The following is a 16,908-nucleotide window of genomic DNA, read 5'->3' on the forward strand; positions in this document are numbered from 1 at the left end:
AGAAATCTACGCTATCCACGTCGCAATTATTTGTTTTGCTCGAAAAAACTTTATGAGAACTACATACATTTAGTTTTACACATGAATACATATACATGTACATATACATATACATATACATATACATGTACACACATACACAGACATATACATATACTTATACATATACATATACATATACATATACATATACACACATACACAGACATATACATATACATATACATATACATATACGTATACATATACATATACATATACATATACATATACATATACATATACATATACATATACATATACACACATACACAGACATATACATATACATATACATATACATATACATATACATATACATATACACATACATATACATATACATATACATATACACATACACACATACACAGACATATACATATACATATACATATACATATACATATACATATACATATACATATACATATACATATACATATACATATACATATACATATACATATACATATACATATGGAGCGTTTTTCTTAGTTAGTTTCGCCAAGAAATAAGGAACGGGTCCTCCCGGATCCCCTCAAATTTAATATGTTTAGGAGTTTATTTCAGTATAATAAATATTACGGCCTAACAGGTTTATCTGCATCTTCGCCGAGGAAGAACATATCTGTGCAGTTGAATCTTCATCAGGAGTTCTACATTCATTCGTCGTTGTTCCACATTCCGCGAGGCATGATCTGAACTCTCCATCAATGCCGAATGTTCTCAAATCTGTCTTCATCACCTCACGCCACTCTGCTTTCTGTCAGCTGTTCTTTTCTACTTTGAACTGAAGGCGTCCTCAAGGATTTTTTGAACAAGGCAAGCCTCTTCTATCCTGACATCATGGAACAGTTATGACGGTTTTGCGTAAACATAGATAGCGGGAAAGATCCTGATGTTCTCTGTATTGTCTTTGATAGTAGTCACTGATTTTGCATAAAGTTCTTGATAGGTTGGATTGTTCTTAACGTGAGTTGAATGAGCTTTGATGATTAGTCCTAACAAGTGCTTGCTGAATATCTCCCTCTTATGTGTGGTTGTTTTTCAGCAAGAAGCCCAGATAGCAGAGTTTATCGACGAATTCTATCTTTTGTCCAGCCACCTCGGTCGAAGGGCAGAGATTAACACAAACCGTTTGTTACCACACCTTGCATCACTCCACTTTCCACCTTGAACAGTGAATTATACCCAGTCAATGTGAAAGGATTCTTGCTCATCACGGGCGGTTTCTAGCGGTGTTTGATATGCCGATCCAGGGTATCCGCGTCGAACCATATACATTACACACAGCAATGATATTCCTCGAATGTTTTTGAGTTCCGTGACAGATAAGTTGTTTTGTAGGCAAATTACGACAGCGTGTTTCCATGACTGAGGCTGCCGTGCTGTGTTCATAGAGTGCAAGGTTCGTCTTCTCTCATCCCTTTTCAAAATCCATCAATCCTTATCTCGCTTTGTTCTCACGATCAAGTTGCAGCTGCTAAGACAACTCCGTCTTCAAACCTTGGTTCTAATCTCCAGTTTAGGCAAAACGTATAGAATCGCAAGTGGATCTTCTCTTCGTTAACACAGAAAGGAACTTCTTCGTCAATCTTAGAACCGAGCAGTGTTTTTTAGTGCGGGGTCCCGAATGAATTTACTGGAATTGTTGTAAAGAGTTCCCTTGCTCCAAAATCCAGTACTAATCGACATCCGTTTCTTTTGATTCTTCAACTATTACTTCGACTTTCGGTTTATTGACTGTTTGATGGTCGGATTAGAATGCAACATATCAGAAAGCTGTTGATTTTTGAACACGAAGGGTGTGCCTAGCTGGAACGTAGTCAAGTGAAATTTTAATGAGTTCTTATCGTTCGTTTGGGCTGAGCTGGAAGTTAACATAGGTCACATAAGCCAACTTCTTAGATGATTTCCATCAAACCTAAAACTGAAGATGAGGCTCGTTCCTTTTAAAGGTCTACCAGACATCTACCGTTGCCCAAGCTAGCTCCTGATTTCATGGTCAGTGATCTCCTGGTCCGATACCACGCACATAAATGTTTTGAGTTTCTCGTAGAAGGCGTCTTTGCTGTTGTCTTCTCTCCATTTCTTCTCATCGCCATCACTGCAACATGTGATGTAGTCTTCGACTCTATATGTCTGATGGATAGGGCGATCCATAGTGTGTGTTTTGACCGATCCACCAAGCAGTGCATGAGCAGATCACAGTAATCTGGACAGCAAACCACGTTTTAGTTCAGCCGACAGCACATGACAATACGGATGTTTTTGTGTCAGATTTTCATATCCCTCTTAGACACTTCTCCTACCGAGTTAGGTTTGGCGACGTTGCGAAGAAGAACATCATTTGGCAATATTTGGTAAACTTGGGCCATACAATAGTGTGTGTAAAGTGACACGGCATTTCAAAAAATTCTTTAAGGTTTTTTTTTCGGGGAGGGGGGAAGAACAATACCAACCCTCCAGGGACCCTAGCATACCTCTGGACAAGAGTTAATCTAATGTTCTGTAACTGTTAGCTTATTTTAAGATATGCTAATACCTTGTGTGTTAATCGTGGTGACCATGGCGAATGCGGTCTCTCTCACGGCGGTTTAGACTTCATTCAAGTATCTCAAGTATCTCATCTTATTTCTAAAGCACTTAACTCCTTCGAACCTAACATCTCCTTTCATTCCCATTTCCCTAATTATGCGTTTAGCGGGTAATTTCTTCACCTCCAGAGATGACAGACAATCTCGGGATCATCAGACCAAAAGGCCACGCGCAACCTGCGAGTTTCTGTCGATGTTGCGATAAAAAAAATAAAACAAAGATCCAGCCAGAGCTTATTAATTCTGCTATCCCCTCCGCATTGCGCTAAGTAGGATATCGTTAGTCATAGCCTGAAGACAAATACCACAGGCCTCATCTAAGCCTGTTTGCTTCATCAGTGATGGAAAATAAAGTCTCACTCTTATGAACCCTGAAGTAACGATCAGGGTGCCTAGGTGCTGAAATTAACTATGAACAACCTTGATGCTGAGAAATATCTAGTCGGTATTAAATTAGTTAAAAAGGGCGGACGTAATACGCCTTCAATTGGGACGGTGTGTAAGGAAGAAGTTCACGTCAAGGAAAGAAGCATCCAGCAACTGAAGACGGTTATTCGGGCTGAAAACATTCGACGACGACGACAATGGCACGTTTCAAGCAAGGAGAGGTTTTAAACAAGGACAAGCCTACAGTGAAGACAATATTTTGAGAAGTGAAGATTTTAGTAGAAGCTCAACATAAGATGTCAACAATCTGAACTGTAGGGTTTTCAAATGTTTCAGAATAACGTTTAGAATGGCGTCTACCAGGCTGCAATGTTTTGGGCAGGTCTTTTTTTATTTGTTTATTCATTTGTTTATGAAGAAGAGCAAAAGAACAACACCAGTACAATGCGAAACGTTGTTTGCCGTGCAGTACGAGTAGGAATAAAAACTGATTCAACAATTGAAAAATTGAAGACAGACAGCGAAGGCAACCGACTGCAACAAAGGCTTGGTCCTCCTTGCATAGCAAAAAGACTGAACCAAAATCTGAGAGGTAATCAATATAATCAACATTTTCAACTCAACAAATGGACAATTTCCATTGTTTCCATTGTCCAATTCCCTTTGCTACAGAGACATGTTCAGTAGAAAAACTAACTATGTTTAACCATATTTACGATTCAGCTAACCAGCATGAGATAACTCAAGTAAGAAAGTATCCAAAAAGTAAGAATAGCAAGTCATGGAGGAAAAGGTTTGCTAACTCTATTTCGTTGCTATCACTCACAGCATATATTCCTTCAAAAACCCACGTAGATTCTACAACAGTCCCAACCCAAAGCTTCAAAGGGCCGTCAAAAATGAAATGATTAAAAGAGGATCTGAAGTTGACGGAACTTTCAACGTATTAATAAAATCTGAAGCACACAGCATACTCCTCTACTTCCTGAAAAAATTAAGTTATACTCCTCTCTTTGTATCAGGAATAAATAGACTTGAAATACAATGATTCAGCTAAGCCGCTTTCCATCTCGGCCCCTAGTGTTAGCGTTCATTGCAACAAAATGTATGTTTGTGTCCCGGAACCTATGCTTCATGTTTCCATGCATGGGACCTGTCAACTTAAGGGCTCTGGAAGACTGCTGGACGACAACACCTTTGCAATACAAAAACTGCGCCAGAAAGATGGGGGTTGCCAGCCATTACCAGGGTTGAGTAGCAGACGTTGCCACTGTCACGTTAGACACGCAAGATCATGCCAGGTTTTACGCCGATCAATTGAATGAAAATGGAAATTCAATAGTTAATCACAATAATTTATTGATGAGACCAGTAAAAAGAAGAAGAAATATATAGGGTGCACGAGGAATTATTGAAAAGACGTCGTATCCATCATTCCAGCAAGATTTTGGACGATATTGTCACTCAACATTTTTGTAACCTAAAGAAAACGATAAAATCGTAGTGTACAGTGAATCTGATAAATATCTTGAAGTGGTGATAATGCACCTCCTCTCCTAGATGCCTTTTCGGATCCTGTTTTCCAACATTCTTAATGGCAAGCTCCTCATCAGTCATCTTTTCCTCGTCCTCTAATGCCTGGAGAAATTAAAGCTAAGTACAGTGCCCAAAGTGAAAAACAATTCAACATTTAATTCAACAACATAAACACAAATGAAACAAAAACAAACGACAGCTTAGTTACTTACTTTCTTGTAGAGCTTAGCAAGCTTCAGCATCGCTTGCATACTCTCCTTGTTTTTCTCACTGCAACTGGTGTAGTTTTGTAGTGCTAACGAGTCCATCCAAGATTGTTTGTTCAGATTTAACAGCATCTGTAAAGAAAGAAAAATTATTTTAAAAAGACAGAGTGAGAAGAAATCTAAAGGGAAGGATAGTTGATGTAGGAAACACGAGTCCCGTTACTTAATCAAACATACTTAACTCATCTCAGACAAATAACTTAAACATCGTAACGAATACCTTTTCTCCACCCGAAAACTGTCTCGAAGGAAATAGTACCCTCACGCTCTACACTTAATTCCCATTAATCACTTCCAATTATTACAATTTAATCATTTTTCGTGATAATTCTTATATATCACTATTTATAAGTACTATTAAACGACTATCTCCAAATTGAAGAAATTCTAGTACGACCACAACAATTCCAATAAAAATAGAGGAGGACCAACCTTTTGTTCCAAATCATGCGTTCGGTAGGCAATGGGGATTGAGTAATAGTGCCGATTTAGGCCGTGGATTAGAGCCTAAAGATCGGTGAAAAATAGATCCTAGCAATTGCAATGAAAAAATCCATTCAGAATACCTGGATGCTTGGCTTCTGCAAATGACCGAGGTTGCTTGTGGTTTGGCGCGGTTCTTGATTCAGTGCCATTGTCTGCGGATTAATGGTACGGAACGCATCTATCACAACCTCAACAAAAATGGTGACGATAAGTGGTGAACATATGTGGAACGAAGTCGGGAAGAACACTAATTAGCGATAGATGGTGTGATTAAAGACAGCATACCACGAATCTGAGGTGGTGCGGATTTCAAATGCAGTACCCGTATACAGGGTCGTAAATTATGGAGACGAGGGTAGTTCCGCTCATTTCTCCCTGTATCACTGCAAACAGCCGCCTCCAGAATGCCGTTTTGCACGCAAATCACTATCGCAACCTTGCGCCGCCTCCGCCCTGCGATTCGTCGAAAATCCAAATCGAATTGCCCCGATAGGCAGCAAAGGACGCTACGCGTGCAAGGGTGGCGCGCTGCAATAGAAGGCATGGTACAAAACAGCATTCAGGGACCGGCTGCCTGCAGTGATTCAGGGAGAGATGAGCGGAACCACCTCAAGTCGAAACCATAATCTACGACTCCGTATACGGATACTCCACCTGAAATCCGTACCACCCCAGATTCGTGGTATGCTGCCTTTAAGGGAAGTCGGGAGTCTATCGCGCAATCTAGACAACTCACTTAACCATAAACGAAAACACATATTGAGATTGTCGATTCCTCAAAACTGTGGATATTATACAAAGAATGAGTTTTTTTTTTTTTTGTCTAGAAGAAACCACTGGTCGTTCCCACAGAAAACAGTCAGAAGCTAGTTATTATGAGAAAAAGCTCAGCAGTACTGATAACATATAAAATCAACATCAACATATAAAATCCGAGCAGATTTGTTCACCAGTGTGCTTGTCAACATGGTACAACGATAATTTCGACTGATGAGTCAAAGGTAAAGAGCTGCTTTCATGTTTCACTTTTCAAGTTTAGCGACTTTCAACTTTTCAAGTTGAAAGTCCCTAAAATGCATGTCAGTCATGCTTTTCTGATGAAGCAGTTTCAGAACTACTTTTTTGTCTTTCCACAGATATTTAACTATGAACGGTTAGTGAAATATTCACTAACCGAATAGTTGGCATTTTTGCAGAAACACTTTTTTTGCAGCGAACGCTGTATAATATGTTATGATAGAGTTTAACAAGCCTTGCCTGAGGCGATCAAACTATCTATGGTCTTATCATTTTATCTTTGAATAAACACAACATATTGAACAATCGTATAGTATCGAATCCTTGCAAGCAAGTGCTTCAATGAAGTTATCTCCAGTAATCGTACTCCCAAGTTCCATATAATATTGATAAACAAGACTTCAAAAAGATACCTTTCCTTTAACAGATTGAATAGGATCTACAACCACTGCTACTGCTCGGTCTGAGAGGGCTTCAAAAGACTGCTGAGTGTTCACATCCACTCCTGATAGCCAGCAGCCAAAGCCAGGATGAGAATGGTACCTGATAAATTGTTGCCATGAACAGTAAGAAGAAATGAAAAGGGACCCCCTTCACTTCCGAATGGTTGGCAAAGCGGAAGATTCACTTTTGGACAGTTTGCGAAGGGATCCTCATCACTTGCGCTTTGTCCCATGAGCTAGACCCCGTTCACCTGAGGAATTTCCGGCTCCTCCCTATCGCACGTATAGAGGAGACCTCTGCGGAACACAGCGCTACAGCAGTGTGAACTGCTAAACTTTGGATGAAGAACTCTTAACGACATCAGGGTGCAGTTAGAAGTTAAAAGTGGTGAAAAAATGACATAGTGCGAACGATACAAAGTTGAAGGAAAAACACATGCGAGCATTCGCATAAAGAGATGTTTTCAACTAATTCACAAAAAGGCGCGGTTCAATTGAAGGAAGGATTTCTGATCGGGATATTTGCACCCCGCATCCTGGCTAGTGTTTCATTTTAAACCGCACCACGGGCTCTACGAGACTAATAACGTCATTTTTATGCTATGATGGAAACAGAAGTGCTTGCGTAACGAATCTAATGAAAACGACAGTGCACAGCGCTGATGAATCTCCGTGGAGATGCGTTTACGCCATCGACTTCAAATCAGAATGATTTGAGGTTTACGAACGCGTGTGCAGCCTGTACAATGACTTGCAGGGGCTAACCTATGGGTCAAATCAGTACTTTCAACTTCCCAGACAAGCCTGGTACCAATTTATCGGCCCCAAGGGAATGAAAGTCTTGGTTGACACTAGAGTGGTTTCCCACTATTGATCGTGCAGACATAGACGAAGCTTTCGCCAAGTGCTGAAATCCCGCTTCTACAGATCTAATAGTTATGGAAAAGTACAAAAATAAGTTTGTCGAAATTTGGAGCGATAAAAACTACAAGTGGATACTAATAAGAATGGAAGTAATGATAAGAAGGTAAGAAGATCTACAGCTTTTCTACGGTCTATGGTTCGAGACAGCTCAAGACCAACCAATTTTTTGTCCCTCTAGAGTCAAAAGACTTATTTGGAGAGACAGAAGCACGTACTTGACACAGCAGCAGCGGCAAATAATTCTATGACCAGCATACGCGTTCATAAACTTCTACGACTCTGAAGTAAAGTCGGTGTCGATCAAACCCTGTCTTTCGTGGAACCACAACATCCATTCTTACTCTACGGACAGAACCAAAAAGATACCTTCTCTAAATAGCACGTGATTTAACTGAACATAAAACATGGAAGAATCAGTGCGAACAAGCACTGGTTCCCACCAATATTTTCCCCTAAGTCTGAGTCCAACTGATTTTCAAGAATCGGGAAAAATGTAGTTGGGGGAGGCACTTAGTGCCCCCCCCCTATTTCTTGACGCTCTAACCTGATTTTTTCTCTTAATAACTTGAGTTTACATGTCATAGATCCTCTAAGACTAATGCTTAGTTCTCAGGGCCACCAATGATTTGATTATTTACTTCGAGAAGTAAGGGCGCCACTGAGTGTTTCCCTTGCTAACTACATTTTACCCCAAGAATCTCGTCGATTCGTTCCTCCGCTATGTTTTCTAAGGAGGAAAACGGTTATTACACGTTAATTGGTCTACAAACTTTCTGAACGACCTACCATCCAACAACCATTTCAGGTCGCCCTGTTTGTTTCAACATGTCGAGCATTTTTGCTTGAAATACCGGATCTACAGCTTCTACAGATACTCCCTGAATGCGTCAGTGCAAATACGAAGACGAATAAGGGAAATTTGGATGAAATGTCCGTATAACCACATACTGTTCCAGACTGCGGCATCGCGAAAACATCTATTACATTCACAGTGTACTCGTCCACAAACTCCCCCAACATCAGACCCATTACCTGCAAAAAATTTTCATGCTGCAAAAAGACTGTTGGAAATATTAAATCATAAAATTTTACATGCATGGTTACTCTAAATTCCGTTAACAAATTCTGAACTCATACTCAAAATTCCTCGGGCCGAGATCCTCTGCAACCCCTCACAGAACTGAGTGATTCAATAACTAATGGATAAGGTAGTGACTTCGCACTGTAGATGTTTACAAAACGAACTTTGTTGACATTATTGGCAATGTAGTTGACGCTAGCTAAGATATAGTTCTAAAATATGTGCTCGAGTGCAACATGTTTGGGTGAATGTAAGCCCATCACATGTAGGACTCCACTTGTATGTAAGGTTAAAAACAAGAGGTGGCGAACTTCTAAGAAACGACAACATAAGTAAGAAGACTTACCTCCATTGGCACTCCAGCTCTTCCGTGTTTGAGCATCTTCAGCAGCGCAAGAGAAGATATGTAAACAGTTTCCGAAGTGTCTACTTGATTTGAATCTGATGGAGGGCCTCCACCAAACTTAGATGTACGAAATGAATAATGATGATAAAGACAAAGATGTGAAAAATAATTTGGAACTTGTGTACCTGCCCTAGTCCACCTCCCAACCCTCCGAGCCTTAGGAACCGTTCCATTATTATATCTAAATATTGAACACGAAGAAATCGGACTTCCATATCCTTCATTTTGAACGACATACGGCAAGAAGCCAAGGAAGAAACAATGGCAAGTCCGAAGTTACGAAAAATAGTGTCAAAGGAGGGAAGAAGCAAAGTTTGGAAAGTGGAGCTCCCTGACAAAAACAAATGATGTGGATGATTACAAATCTTGTTGAATGAATGAATGCGGTGACTCAAGAGGTGTGCAGCCAACAACCATCATTCAACACTAGAGCGCAGAATCTCATGTTCTCTTGCACGCGGCGTGATATTGTCGGATGTTCGTATGCATATGTCTTTGTACAAGAGGAGTTTCTGATGCTGCAAGTTGATTAACTCGAAGGTAGCAACAGATTAGTCATAGTAGTTCTTCAGGTCGGCTCGACCGGCTACACACCTTGGGATAATATAAAGTGTGTAAGGGATGAAGTGTTTGGTGTTAATCAATCCGTTTGGGATGCGCCGCCCACTGGGATAATTGCCATTTTTTACAACTCCTACAAAAGATGTAAAGTAAACATTGAATTCTTCCCATCAATCCTCTACGTTAAAGGCATCTCACCACGAATCTGAGGTGGTACGGATTTCAGGAGTATTCGTATACGGCATAGTAGATTATGAAGAGGGGTGATTCCATCCATTTCCTCCTGATTGCCGTAAAAAACGGCACGGAAGAAGCGGCGCATGCACAAGGCGGGTGCGCTCCAATCGAACCCGTTGTAGGAAGTAGCGCGCCAGAAAACTCGAAGCCGTATCTTCCGGTCGTTTTTTACGGCAGTTAGGAAGAAATGGGCCTTCTCTCCATAATCTACGACCCCGTATCCTCCACCTCACCTAAAATCCTTACCACCTCAGATTCGTGGGGTGGTGCCTTTAAAGAATTACACAAGAGATGCAATAGATACAAAATTTCATGATTATCCTACATCTTAGAAGAGGTGAACTTCAAATTCAAACTAAGTAGAACAGAAAATCGTCCCCGAATCTAAAACTTGTAAACAACCAGAACTCGTATGATTAAAAAGGTAAATTGAGTAGTCAAAACGTTTTGATACATTCAAAAACTATAGCTCCTTTACTCGGACAAATGTACATACTGAATAAAACTCTTTTAAACTCGACTATGCTTGTATGGCAAAAAAATATCTTTGGCACATACTCGCTTTCGCCAGAAACTACTTCCAAACATGGGGAACCCTAAATTCTGATCTAATTCTCCTCTTTTAAAGGCATAACTTCACGAATTTGAAGTGGTCCGGATTTCAGGTGGAGTATTCTTACGGGACCGTAGATTATGGAGAGGGTGTGATTCTGTCCATTTCTTCCTAATTGCCGTTAAAAAACGGTTCGGAAGATGCGGCGCGCGCTCCAATCGACCTCGTTGTAGAAAATAGCGCGCCGGATCGTTCGAAGCCGTATCGTCCGGCCCGTTTTTTGCAGCAATTATGAAGAAATGGACAGAATCACCCTTCTCTCCATAATCTACGATCCCGTATACTGGTACTTCACCTGAAATCCGTACCAGATCAGATTCTTGGGGTGATGCCTTTAAATTCGACTACGTTGTATGGCGAAAGAACCAACTCATTGTGAAAATTCCTGACATCCGCTGTTCTTAGCAAAAAGCAATCGATAGCAACGACCTCATCCATTAGTATCCATCTGCGACCACCGCTTCAACTATTGCAAATAACAAATAACAAACTTATTGGGTTATAGAACGATGTTTCGCGGATTATGTTAAATTCATTTCAAATTCAATTCAATTTCATTTATTACTTGTGGTATATATAAACTAAGTGAAGAATAGCTTACATCTCAGACAACACTATAACAAGTGCATTACATACAAAAGTGCATAGACAGGCATATTATCGATAGTACAAGTAAAGCAGTTGAGTTTCAGTTCACTGAATTTCGTACAAAGTCCAGATGAACGGGATCAGTGAACGATGGCAGCATTGTTCTGAAAAACAACAGGTCGTTAGGATCTTGCGTTAGAATCACCCATTATTCACACGAGATCATGCTCTAGAATCCCATGTATCAGAAATCACTAAGAGAACTTGTGTTATTGCCGCGATAGCACTCTTAACTTGAAAACAAACATCAAAAAAATAAACATGCGTCAAAGAAAAGCAATATTATTCCACACACATTTACTCACCCTACAGTACTCGATCGAATCCTTAACAATGTTTGAGAGCTTAGTAGTGATTTTATTGGTACATTTCCTGTGTCCATATAAGAAAACAATATAAATTAATTTCTTACTCCGACTTCAACTACGTGATATTTTGATCATGAACGTGACCTTTTACTGAGTAGAGATGTCCTTTTCCATTTCCATTTTGATCTTCTGATCTTTTTTCATGTTCAAATGATGCCATGTTGGTACCAGGATAAAAATCTTACAAAAGCAGTCAGAATGCTTGCGTGACAACATTTTGCTCCACTCATTTCCTGGTAAAAACGATTCAGATGTAAGCGAGTAGTCTATTAACTTATACTTGTGCGAAGAGAACCGAACACAGCGAACCACGACACTGACATCTAATGTGATTAAGTACGAGAATCTCGTAAAAAGGCAGCTCACCATGATTCTTGCCCACCCGAACGAGTTAGGCTTCCAAACTGTGGGACTACGATGCTGGCGCCTCAAAGAGCAAATCTGCGCTTACCTGGAACGCGTCTATTTATGGAACAGGGCCTCTTTGCTCCGGCATGTTGACTTATTCGTTCCTTATGTACTACTGCAGAGACCTACACCCACGGCGCTGGACGCTGAAGTCAGTCAAAGTTCCTTATTCCTTGGTCAAAGTTAGGCATAATGAAACTGGCGACACCATTCTTAACTGAAGGTGGGGTCACAAACACCGCATTTATTTGTGTTCTCCACGGTTCGACACCCGCTTCCTTCGTACAATATTTTTAGTTTAGCTAGAAGTAGAAAGAAATAAGGATAAAGGATGAAGGATAAAGTTTCTGTAATCAATCCGCTTGGGAAGCGCCCCTAACGTTCACTGCAATTCAGAATCGTTTGAGGTTCACGAACGTGTAACTGGCCTATACAATGCGTTGTGGTGGCTAGCCCATGTGTCAGGTCAGTGTTTTTATCCTAACAGACAAGTCTGGTACCAATTTATCGACCCCGGAGGTATTAAAGGCTTGGTGAGCACTAGCTAGGAGACTAGGATTCGAACCTCCGATCGATTGTGCAGGAAGCGGAACCTCTAACCGCTACACTATACTCGCCCAGAGAGATAAAATGGGGAGAATGAAAATAGGATTCTTAAAACTTGAACAAACTATGTGTCCACACTTCGTTGACTTTCGAAAGATGGAGTTATAGATAAAATCTACATAAAATGTAACAAAATCTCTACAGTTTTAGGATGATTGAGTCAAAGCGACAAGGAATCGCTATTTAGGAGGAACTCTTAAGACTACGCGCCAGTATGGACCTCTTGGCACAGTACTAACTCGATGACTTGAAACATCTAGCTGTTGAATTCTTCAAAAACAGAAGAAATGCATCCAATACATGACATGGCTATGCAATGCATAAAGAGAACCTGTCGACCCCTAAACGGACGGATGCGCCATTGATCATTGGTGCTGGCTCCTACAAATCCAAAAATAACGAGAAGATAGGAATATATAACAGGGTCAAAGCGACACTACGAACGTCACATTTGCGATGAGCGGCTCGCTCGAATCGGCTCGGTGGGACGCAGCAGTTAATATCGAGTAGAGACCCCTGCTAGTACTACTCGTCTCTGTAGCTCGCTTGGTCCCACTTGGATTCCTGCCGCTGTGGCTACCGCTCCGCCTCGAGCGCAGTCGCTCACGCTACTCCACCGTGCTTCATGTCGTTCAGACCCGACTATACGTGAACTAAATTGTCCGAATGATGAATGTAGATGTTTGGAGCACAGACAGAATAAACTGCACAAGCTCCTGATATTGTTTAAATCAGTCTCAGATTTTCGCAAGACATATGTTTTAGACGAACTCTCGAATACCGATCATGACTCCATTCACATCACGAAGCTGGGCCATAATTTCACATGTCTCTGTTTAAACAGATGCTTTCGACACCAATACTATTAGTAGACTAGTGTTCAATACCTTTAAATCCCATAAAGCGATCAATCCATCGGTTCCGCACGTGGTAAACTTTATAATATTGTTCTTGCTTCCAGAATGAGGCAGTATTTGTCTTTAAAAAAATCAGGTTATTAGCACACGAATTGTACTTATACTATGCGACTTCTTACGTGATCATATTTTGATGCAGTGTCTTCAGTTGGACGTTAATTTGCTCAGAGGCCGCATTTCTGAAAATGCATGTAATATTTCACACCGGCTATCAAGTTTAATTGTTTCAGAAAAAAATACCTATCTATATTACGGAACATTTGCAGTGCAGAGTTTACAGATGAAGATCTTTGTTCTGATGGGATATCTAACTTGCAAACTTCCTTCAAATTACCATCGGCTATAGTGAAAAGCACAGGCGAGCAATCGTGACCCTATAACGGGGCCGAATCACCCACTCCAATGAGTTGATGTAAGGCTATACTCACCGCTGCAACAATGCTGTTTTCTGTTACCCATTCCGCAGAAGTGAATGGCAAGCACGAGGTTCGTAAAGTATGTGCCACAGTGTTGTCCTACATAAGTAAAAAAAAAAACTCAAAAAGAAATTATGGAATAGTAAACTAAGTAGTCGCTTACTTGATTAGCATCGACATATGAAATAGAGGAGTCATGAGCAACGAACGCCAACCGACAACCAGATGGCGAAAAAGCGACGTGATGGACCCACCCAGAGATGGGAAGTTCCGCCATTAGCTGTCCAAATGGCATTTTTGACCCCCATGGGTTTGGAGACGGTTTTTCATCCACCTAAAAGCACGATCAATGGAAAATGAATAGGCGAATTTTTCTCTCGTAATTTGCGACTTTCGATGGATCTCGGCATAATTAGAGGATGTACTGATTTTTGGTGAGTTGTACTGGTTGATGGTTGATCTTATTATCTGGCGCTGTGGCAAGTTGCTTTCTTCAGAGCTTCAAATTCGATAAACAATCTAAGCGATCGTATCTAGCCACAATTAGAGTGATAAAACTATACTTTTCGATCAATAACGCAGCAACTAGGCGAAACGTTCACCTTAGATTGATGTAGCTTAGTGGTGACCGTTGATTGATCGCTGAGCAATGGAACCAATCAATGACCTCGTGCACAGCTCATAAAAATCAATACAACCTCTTCTCTAGTTGCTTCTGCAGTACAACTATGTTAACTAGAGAAAGCAGATTCTACAGTTCTAATTAATACAGAAAAAAGAAAGCAGCAGAGAAACATACTTCCTTCACCCAGGCTGAAAAAACTCTTGCGCGGAAATCGCATGCACCGATGGCAAGAAGCACATTGTTGGGGTGCCAGTCGATGCAGTTAACTGTTGATCGAATTGGTTTTCTGATCTGTTTTGCCACCCACCTGAAAAGATCAATGACTATTTTCGTCATTCATTTTGGGATATGCGAGGGTATACCAAAACTAAGCAAATAAGTATCAAAATGAAAAACACAAAACATTAAAACATGAAAGCATCATTAAAATTGTTCCATACGTCTGCCGTTTTGTCTCTTATTTTGCATTTTCACATTTTTCTATTCTGGAGCTAATGCTTTTTTTCGATCACAGCAGAGAAGAGCTACTTCTATGTCATAATAAATGCTCTCATGAAAACTGCATTAATTGTATAAACAATGCTAGTTTTGAGTTCTTTTCAGTGAGACACTAACGCTTTACTATCGAGCAGTTAGTCCAATGAGCAATCACGTTACAGTCGAGATGATCGTACCAGAAGAAATAATTGATTGTAATTGTAATGTAATTAGTGTCTGCTGCAAATCCTACCTCACGCCTCAAAGCGGCGCAGCGGTGGCCCTGGCCGTCGAGCAGCTATGGTGGCGAGACTTCGTCTCGGCAGGTTCAACCATGCCACAAAGGTGTCCGGCTAGTAGCTCTGTCCTTGGGCCAAGGCTACAGGCTAGCTAAGTGAGGGGGTAGTACGACGATTCCGGTGCCAGGCTGCTAGCTTGCTAGTGCGACAAGCCGACCGAGGACAACACACCCGTCGCGTCATACTGTTAATGTCTACTAGGTATTCTCCAGAAGCTAGGGCGAACCCCAGAAGCGACGCGCATTGTCCTCACCCGGGCAATGTGGCAAATATGCAAGGGCTACCGGCTAGAGGACGGAGCCGGCCAAAGAAGTTAGTCGGCCATCGCCAGCAACATCCAGTGCGCTTGACAACCCTTAACGTTGGGACGCTTACTGGAAGAAGTCGTGAACTGGCAGACATTCCAGCGAGTCTCCTGTACACAACAGATTTCTGGATGTTACGCCGACGAGATCGCCGACTTCTGCAGGATTCAAAAGTCATCCCCACAGACCATGTCGCTGCCCAACACCATCTGCTCGTTATGGACTTGAAAATCTCGTGTCCAAGGAAGAGACATCCAAGAACTGAAACACAGCGCATCAAATGGTGGAATCTGAAGGATCGAAAGGAAATATTTTTTTGCGTCCGTGGCTCCATCTGCACTTCCCCACCCTACTCGTAGTGTGGAGGAAATGTGGTCGTCTACTTCCAGCGTTATACGCTTGACCGCGGAGAACACTCTGGGAAAGACGACTCTAGGTAAGCCCAAAGTACAAAAGGCTACGTGGTTTTGGAACGAGGAAGTTCAGGCGGCAATTCGTGAGAAGAAGTCCAAGTATAAGCTCTGGTGGAGGACACGTCAGCCTAAAGATCGGGATGCTTACCTAGCGGCGAAGAGGGAGGCTAAGAAGGCAGTCTCCAAGGCGAAGTCGGACCGCTACAAGACTGTGTACGACATGCTTGATACCAGAGAAGGGGAGCGGGCAGTGTATCGTTTAGTCAGAGCGCGACATCACTCAACGTTGGATATGGAACACACCAAGATCGTTAAGGGAGCCAATGGAGCCATTCTGCGCCGCCCTGGTCAGATCCTGGAAAGGTGCGAGAGTACTACAACCACTTGTGTAACGAAGAGTTCTGTCAGTTCCTCCGATCCCAACTGTTCCCAGCGTCGAGGGTCCTGTTCTACCAATTACTGCCGTCGAAGTCAGTGCTGCCCTCGTAAAAATGAAGTCGAACAAGGCGACCGGTCCTGATGACATACCTGCTGATGTCTGGAAGCTGCTAGGAGACCGAGGGTCCGTGTGGCTCGCAACTCTATTTGACAAGATCGTTGCAGAAGGACGGACTCCAGACGTTTGACAAACTCCCGTGACCGTGCCTGTCTGGAAAGGGAAAGGAGACATTGCTGACTGCACTTCGCACAGGCCTGTACGACTGCTGTGCCATACGACGAAGGTTTTTGAGCGTGTCCTGGAGGCTCGTCTGAGGAAAATTGTCAGCGTTTCACTCAACCAGTATGGTTTTGTGAAAGACTGTAGCACTATAGATGCTATCCTTGCTGTC

General features: G+C 41.7%; 2 protein-coding genes across 5 annotated transcripts in view; both read right to left on the reverse strand.

Annotated features, from left to right (window-relative positions):
* Nucleotides 1-4,434: 4,434 nt before the first annotated feature.
* Nucleotides 4,435-10,970, reverse strand: RB195_010411 (uncharacterized protein; the record flags this gene model as incomplete). Of its 3 annotated transcripts, XM_064191401.1 has the most annotated exons (12): nt 4,435-4,506; nt 4,575-4,664; nt 4,775-4,900; nt 5,261-5,335; nt 5,395-5,502; nt 6,745-6,874; nt 8,485-8,576; nt 8,647-8,730; nt 9,126-9,242; nt 9,311-9,366; nt 9,424-9,516; nt 9,600-9,630. In XM_064191401.1, 12 exons carry the CDS (start codon nt 9,628-9,630, stop codon nt 4,435-4,437), a joined length of 1,074 nt encoding a protein of 357 aa, XP_064048984.1. The 3 variants fall into 3 exon arrangements, with proteins under 3 accessions (XP_064048984.1, XP_064048983.1, XP_013307523.1); XM_064191400.1 differs by lacking the exons at nt 9,424-9,516; nt 9,600-9,630 and adding an exon at nt 10,967-10,970; XM_013452069.2 differs by lacking the exons at nt 9,424-9,516; nt 9,600-9,630 and having other exon boundaries at nt 9,311-9,358.
* Nucleotides 10,971-11,324: 354 nt separating this feature from the next.
* The window catches only part of RB195_010412 (uncharacterized protein), a gene marked incomplete at both ends in the record, with an annotated part of 12,004 nt that continues 6,420 nt past the window's right edge, over nt 11,325-16,908 (reverse strand). The window contains 7 exons of one of the 2 annotated variants that reach the window (XM_064191403.1): nt 11,325-11,348; nt 13,514-13,604; nt 13,663-13,722; nt 13,784-13,917; nt 13,972-14,058; nt 14,123-14,293; nt 14,759-14,891. In XM_064191403.1, coding sequence (XP_064048985.1) covers nt 11,325-11,348; nt 13,514-13,604; nt 13,663-13,722; nt 13,784-13,917; nt 13,972-14,058; nt 14,123-14,293; nt 14,759-14,891 — 700 coding nt within the window. Of the gene's footprint in view, nt 11,349-12,024; nt 12,064-13,513; nt 13,605-13,662; nt 13,723-13,783; nt 13,918-13,971; nt 14,059-14,122; nt 14,294-14,758; nt 14,892-16,908 lie in introns of those variants that run through there. The other variant, XM_064191402.1, reaches the window with a different exon arrangement.

The sequence above is a fragment of the Necator americanus genome, chromosome III (genome assembly GCF_031761385.1).
Source record: "Necator americanus strain Aroian chromosome III, whole genome shotgun sequence".
Taxonomy (NCBI): domain Eukaryota; kingdom Metazoa; phylum Nematoda; class Chromadorea; order Rhabditida; family Ancylostomatidae; genus Necator; species Necator americanus.